The sequence below is a fragment of the Octodon degus genome, unplaced genomic scaffold, assembly GCF_000260255.1.
Source record: "Octodon degus isolate 3935 unplaced genomic scaffold, OctDeg1.0 scaffold00007, whole genome shotgun sequence".
Taxonomy (NCBI): Eukaryota; Metazoa; Chordata; class Mammalia; order Rodentia; family Octodontidae; genus Octodon; species Octodon degus.
Window position 1 is genome coordinate 9092578 of NW_004524583.1, and position 6776 is coordinate 9099353.

Consider the following 6776-nt stretch of genomic DNA (forward strand, 5'->3'; position numbering starts at 1 on the left):
TGGTGAGATGGCTCAGTGGTCTAAAGCACCTACTTAGAACAAGCTTAGCAAAGCAAAGGGACCGCGGTTCAATCCCCAGCACCACATGCCAGCCACACACACACACACACACACACACACATAAATAAATAAATAAAATTTAAAAAAAAAAGAATAAGAACTTTATTTTGACTCACAGTGTCAGGGGTTTTAGTCAGTAATCATCTGGCTCCAAGGCAGGAACATGATGGTGCAAGGGCATGATAGAGTAAAGCTACTTACTTCATGATGGCTAGGAAGCAGAGCACAGGGAAAGAGCTATAGAGAAGGAGGGCTCAGGGACCGGATATATTCACCAAGGCTATCCCCCACCCAAACACAGCCCAGAAGTGTGTTTTACTCATCCCCAAACTAATTAAGTTGGCAATCAAGATTAACTATCACAGTCACTTTTTTTAATTTAATTTTTAAAATTATATTTAGTACAAGGTCTAAGGGTCTCATTGCACAGATCAGACTCATAGTGATCCTCCTGTTTTCAGCCTCCTAAGCACTGGGATTGCAGGCATGCACCACCATGCCCAGTCTCAATTCCTATCTCAGCGTGCCCCTGGGAATGGGGCCGGCATGGCATACCAGGGATTGAACTCCAATCCCTGCGCCTGCCTGAGTAGGCACTTTAGTCTGCTGACCTATCTGGCCGGCCCTTAATGTCACTTTTAGAAGAAATATGTGAGCCTGGGCTCACAGTGGTATGTACCTTTAGTCACAGCTACTAGGGAGAGTAAGACAGGAGGATCACTAGAGTTCAACATGGGCAGCATTGTAAGGCTCCATCAACAAACTATGCACAAAAAGTTCAGTGGTACGTACTTCTGTAGCATATGTAAGTCCCTGGGTTCAATCTGGGTGGTGGGAGAAGCCTCCTTCTGTCTTGTATTTTGTTTTGCTTCTCACGTAACAATGAATACATCATGTTGATAAAATCTGATTCCAAGAAAAAAGTACTGAACATAAGTATAACTTCATTTATTATACGCTGTGTGTGTTAAAATCTAAAATCTTTGCTTTCTCTTAAACATTTTCTTAGTTTCTTCCTGTATAACATAAAACCTGAATGTTTTGCCATGACCTAGAAGCTCCTTTGATTTGGCCTTTGCCATGTATATGTCAACTCTTCTGTCCTCAGTAAGCTGTTAGCCCCACTAAACTTTGGTTTCCTGGACTTTTGAAGTACGATCTTTACTGTTACTGTTTGCTCTGCCTAAAAACCACTGACTTCCCTAACTGGGCGTAGTTACATACCTCTGTAATCCCACATAGTTGAGATGCTGAAGCAAGTGGATCACAAGTTCAAGGCCAGCCTTTCCAATGTTTTGATGCCCTATCTGAACTAAAAAGCTGGGGGTGTAGCCTGAGTGGTATGCCAAACATGGTAAGGCCCTAGGTTCCATCCCCAACACCACAAAAGGAAAAAAAATACTTCAGATTTTTTTATGACTGACTTCACATTGAGACTTAAGCTCATGTTATTTCTTCACAAAGGCAGTCTCTTACTGAAAGTAGCACCTCTTTGCAGAACTTACTACCTTAATGAACCAAAGAAATTTTTGGTTGTCTTTTTTTTTTAGGGAAGTGTCTACAGGGTGTTCAGGGCCTCACTACTAGATCAGACTTGTAGTGATCCTCCTGTTTACAGCCTCCCAGGTGCTAGGATTATGGCCATGTGCCACTATGCCCAGCTAATTTTTTTCTTTTTCTTTTCTTTCTTTTTTTTTTTTTTTTTTTTTTGCAGAACCAGGGATTGAACTCAGATCCTTATGTTTGCCAGTCAAGCGCTTATCCTACTGAGCCATCTCCCTGGCCCAATTTTTTTCTTAAGTAATAAATGTTTTTGGCGGGTTTTTTTTTTTTCTTTCTGTACTTTAGGGAAGGGTCTACAGGGTGTTTAGGATCTTCCTAGTAGATCAGACTTATAGTGATCTTGTTTACAGCCTTCCAAGTGCCACCACACCCAGTGTCAATCACTGTCTGAGTCCCCGGGATCAACCTCTGACCCTAATCCATTGAGCTATTTGGCCCCCCCCAAGAATTTTTTTATTGTTTGTGATTTATAATATTTAAATTCATTTTGGGAAATTAGTACATACATGAATCATATCATGATCATTTTAAGTCCCCTTCTCTCTTCCTACCCTTTCCTCCAGAGTATGTTTTATATCTTTGCTAGCTAAAATATGAGATCCTAAGACGAAGAATATCTGTTTTGTTTGTTGTTGTATTACCAGCATCTAGCATATCAATGGCTCAGTAATTATTAGTTGAATAAATGAAAGAAAGAATGAATAAATTTACTTAGGATCGCTAATTACTATTAAATGGTTTTTATTTCTTTTATTTCATTCTATCATACAGGATTTTGGAGATGGAGGTGCTTTTCCAGAGATCCATGTGGCTCAATATCCACTGGATATGGGGCGAAAGAAAAAAATGTCGAATGCGTTGGCCATTCAGGTGGATCCTGAAGGAAAAATTAAATACGATGCAATTGCTCGACAAGGACAGTCAAAAGACAAGGTAATCCCTCAGATGTTTCTCTTCAGTGATAAATAATTCTTTTTTTTTTTTTTTTTCCTACAGTTTTATTGATAAACATATAGCAATGAGACAGTTTCAAATCAAATCGGAAGTACAGTTTCAACAAATAATACACTGCATATATTCTTCTTAGTGGTTAATTGCTGTACAAGATGCGGACTTGTGATCCTATTTACAAACACCATTAGAACAAATCATTCAGTCATTAAGACAATGCAACTATATATCTACGCCAACCACTTTGAATACACAGATACAGAATTGACATTCATCGGTGTACCCCATTTTTCCTAAGTTCCGTTACTGAATATTATAGCTGTGTAAACTCAGCAAAATATTCTAAAAGAGTCCAGTAGCCCATAATAGCATTGGGTCTTCTATTTAACTGGCAATGTCAGAAATTATTGACCTGAGTCCCCCACAGCTTAACAGCATGGCTTTATTTCTTATATTTCGTCTTCATACTTTTCTACTGGATGGTTAAGACCAAGGTAAAGCAGGACCTGTGCAACAAGAGTTGTAGCTTTTTGGTCTGAGAAGGTCAATGAAATGCCCTCAGGATTTGTCCTGAGATCCTGTACCTCAGATTGTAGAACCTTTATCAGTGCAGCCATGTGGATGAGTCACGACCATTGCTTGGCCAAGGTGCTCTCTGTGAAAGCCTGAGAGAGTGTCTTCTCCCCATGTGACTCTCCTTAGGCCCACTCTGTGTCATCGATCACTTTCCTCTTTGGCCCCATAATCTTCTTGATCAGAAAATTTGGGACACTACCGAGGTACATGACGTTACAGTACAAGTTCTCATATGTCCTGAGTCTTAATTGACCTTAGAAGGCTAGGGCCAAAAAGTTGGCTTGATAAATAATTCTTGAAGTTTATTTTTTTTATCTTGTGGAGATAATACCTTATTTGGGTTGTATTAAAAGTAGCAATGAAGTTAGGTATGTTGCTGAGTTACAGTGCACCTATTTAGGATGCACAAAACAAGGGAAGAAAAAGGGAAGGAGGAGTAAAGTACACTTAGGTTAGCTTCAGTATCCGGCAGTGATGACTCTGCCTTTTGCATTTCTTGGTGATAGTCTTATCCTTACAGGTTCTAGAGTTCAAAAATAGTTACAGTACTAACATTCTACAGTTGCTAACAAACTTCTGCAAATCTGTAGTAATCCCCAGAACTCTTAACAAAAATCAGCTTTTTTTCTCTTTTGAGACAGGGTCTTAAGAATTCAGGCTGGCCTTGAACTATATATAGACCAGGGTAACTTTGAGAGTATGGCAGTCTTCCTGCCTAATCCTCCCAAGTGCTAGAATTAAGGCATGCACCACCACACTTGGCCAAAATCAATTTTTAAAAAAATTGTATTTGTACTCTCTTCTATTGCCTCCATGTAGTTACAGAGTATTTACACAAACACATTTTACTTGTTTTAAAATTTTGTGTGATGGTGGGGATTGAACCCAGGACTGTACACACATGAAGCTCAAGGTATATCACTGAGCTATCCCTCAGCCTTTATGTTAGTAGTTTATTTGGTTATAATTATACAGAATTTGGGGGGGGGGATTTGGTTGGTTGGTTTGTTTTGGAGGGGTTGTTTGGTTTTTTGCCCTAGATTAAGGACCCAACTAGCATTTTCTATCCTGATTTAAGATGGTGCTGTTTACAAAGTAATCCAAAGGCCAACAATAAGATTTACTTAAAATAATCTCATCACAGAACGGTTACACTCAGAGCCAAGGAACTATTTACAAGAAGACCTAGTTTTTTCTTCTTCCTTTTCTTTCTTTCTTTCTTTCTTTCTTTCTTTCTTTTTTTTTTAATATATTTGGTATAGAGTCTCACTATGCAGCTCAGACTCATAGTGATCCTCCTGTCTCAGCCTCCCCAGCGCTGGGATTACAGACATGGTGGTGCACCAGTGTGCCCAGTCTTGATCGCTGTGTGCACCCAGGGATGGAGCCAGCGCAACCCCAGTCCCTGTGCTTACCTAAGCAGGCGCTTAGTCTGCTGAGCTATCTCACTGGCCCTTTCTTCTGTTTCTTTGTAAATAAATAGTTGAGATAAAAGTAAAAGACTTCTTTAGAATTGATGATGATGATGGGAAAATCTTGAGAGCCTTTACTACTGACCCTTTGCCTCTCTCACTGCCAGACCTTTTCATTTACCCTCTGAAAACCCATCTGTTGGTACTGCATTGTGGTTGCTGAGCTTTTGGAAAACTGCAGTCATTCAAATTTTATCTCCTCTCTGAGCTCTGCAATCTTCATAGTTTTGTCAACTATAACTCCTGCTCTTCTCCATCCTGTTTCGTCCTAAACGGGAGGTGACTTTCCATCTGTTTCAGTATTGTGTAAAGATGGAAGATAATTGTCTACTCTATCCTGCACTTTTTCCTTTTATTTCCTTGCCATCTCTTCTGTAAGCCTCATCTTACCAGGTGTATTCTGGTTCACAGTCCCTTTGCTTTTTCTGTGGAACTTCAGTCCTCTCAGCGCTCTCTCTCTCTCTCTCTCTCTCTCTCTCTCTCTCTCTCTCTCTCTCTCTCTCTCTCTCTCCCCCCTTCTATTTTAGGGAAGGTATGCTTGTTTTTCTTTTGAAAGGATAGCACCTATCCTCAAAGCTTCCTCTGACTACCTCCTAATTTCCACTTAATTTTCTTTACTTTCCTCAAGCTTCTTGTAACAGCTGGTTTTCGCTGTGTGTACTTCACCTCCCTCTCGCTCTTCAGTTCACTGCAGAATGGCTTTACCTCAGCCAGCTTGCCAAGGTGGCTTTCTGGCAAACATTTTTGATAAGAAGACATTTTCTTTGACTAATGTGATTTACTTCCATGGCTTCATTTGTCACTTGGATGACTGTTAAAACAGCTGTCTTCAGTCCAGTTGTTTGATATTGAGAGTTTTGTTGTTTGGTCTTTTTGGGTTTTGTTTTGTTGCTGCTAGGCTTAGCTCCTTCAGTTGTAATGACAGATCTATCTAGATTTCCCTAAATAATTGCTTAATCGAATCCAAACCTAAATGCATAATTTTTCACTTAATTTACCTCTTATATCCTCTAACTCACTGAATGATTGTGAAACCTTCCTAATCGCCTATGCTAGTAAAAGCCTGGAGTATATTTTCTTTTACCTTATTGATGTTTCTAAAAAATTACACAAATATTTCTTCATGGTAAAAAATACCAATGGTACATAATTATAAGCAGTCCTGCCTGCTTTTCTCTTACTTTGCTTGCCAGAGGTGGTATATCTTTCCAGACTTTTATTGTGAATTTAGATAATTATCTGTATGTATTCTTACTTCATATATATGTGTATCCACTTAATAAAATTTGTTGCATGAAAGAGGCTTTAAAACTTTTTAACTTGCAATTAACCACTAGGAGAATGTATGCAATGTGTGATTTTGAAACTGACCTACCAATTTGATTTGAAACTGTCTCATTGCTATTTGTTTATCAATAAAATTATGGGAAAAAAATTGAAAAAGAATACTTCAAAAAAAATAAATAAAATTAAGTAAACTAAAAAAATACTTTTTAATTTAATGTTATAAAGATTTTTGTTTAAAAATCTTTATTTTTGTAGTACTAGTGATTGAATCTAAGGACTTTTTTTAATGTGTGTGTGTGTGTGTGTGTGTGTGTGGCCAGCTCAGCCCACCAGGGGGCGGGGCGGCTGGCATGTGGTGCTGGGGGATTGAACCCCAGTCCCTGTGCTTTTGCTAAGCTTGTTCTGAGTAGGTGCTTTAGACCACTGAGCCATCTCACCAGCCCCGAATCTAAGGACTTGCACATGGTAGCAAGTACTCTATCACTGAGATTCATCTCACTCTTTTTTTCTATATCTCTCTCAACTTCCAAAGTAGCTGGGATTATAGGCATGTACCACTATAGACATGTGCACAGCCCTAAATTCTTTTAAGCATTGGTGGCTTTCAGTTATTTTAGTTTTGGGAACAGTAGTTTATTCAGGCCAGGTGTGGTAGTACACACCTGTAATCCCAGCACTGGGGAGACCAAGGCAGGAGGATCACTGCAAGTTCAGTGTCAGCTCAAGCTACATAGTGAGTTCAAGAGAAGCCTAAAGTGCATGAGACTCAAAAAAACAAAAAAGAAAAAAATTCAAGATTCAAATACAGGCATACTTTCTTTTTTTTTTTTTTTTTAATTTTAGTACTCCGTACTGAACCCAAAATTT

At 39.0% G+C, this 6776-nt stretch overlaps 1 protein-coding gene across 1 annotated transcript in view; it reads left to right on the forward strand.

Annotated features, from left to right (window-relative positions):
• The window catches only part of Snw1 (SNW domain containing 1), a 55682-nt gene that overhangs the window by 11774 nt on the left and 37132 nt on the right, over positions 1–6776 (forward strand). Inside the window, exon 3 of the mRNA XM_004624717.3 lies at positions 2395–2556. Coding sequence (XP_004624774.1) covers positions 2395–2556 — 162 coding nt within the window. The remainder of the gene's footprint in view (positions 1–2394; positions 2557–6776) is intronic.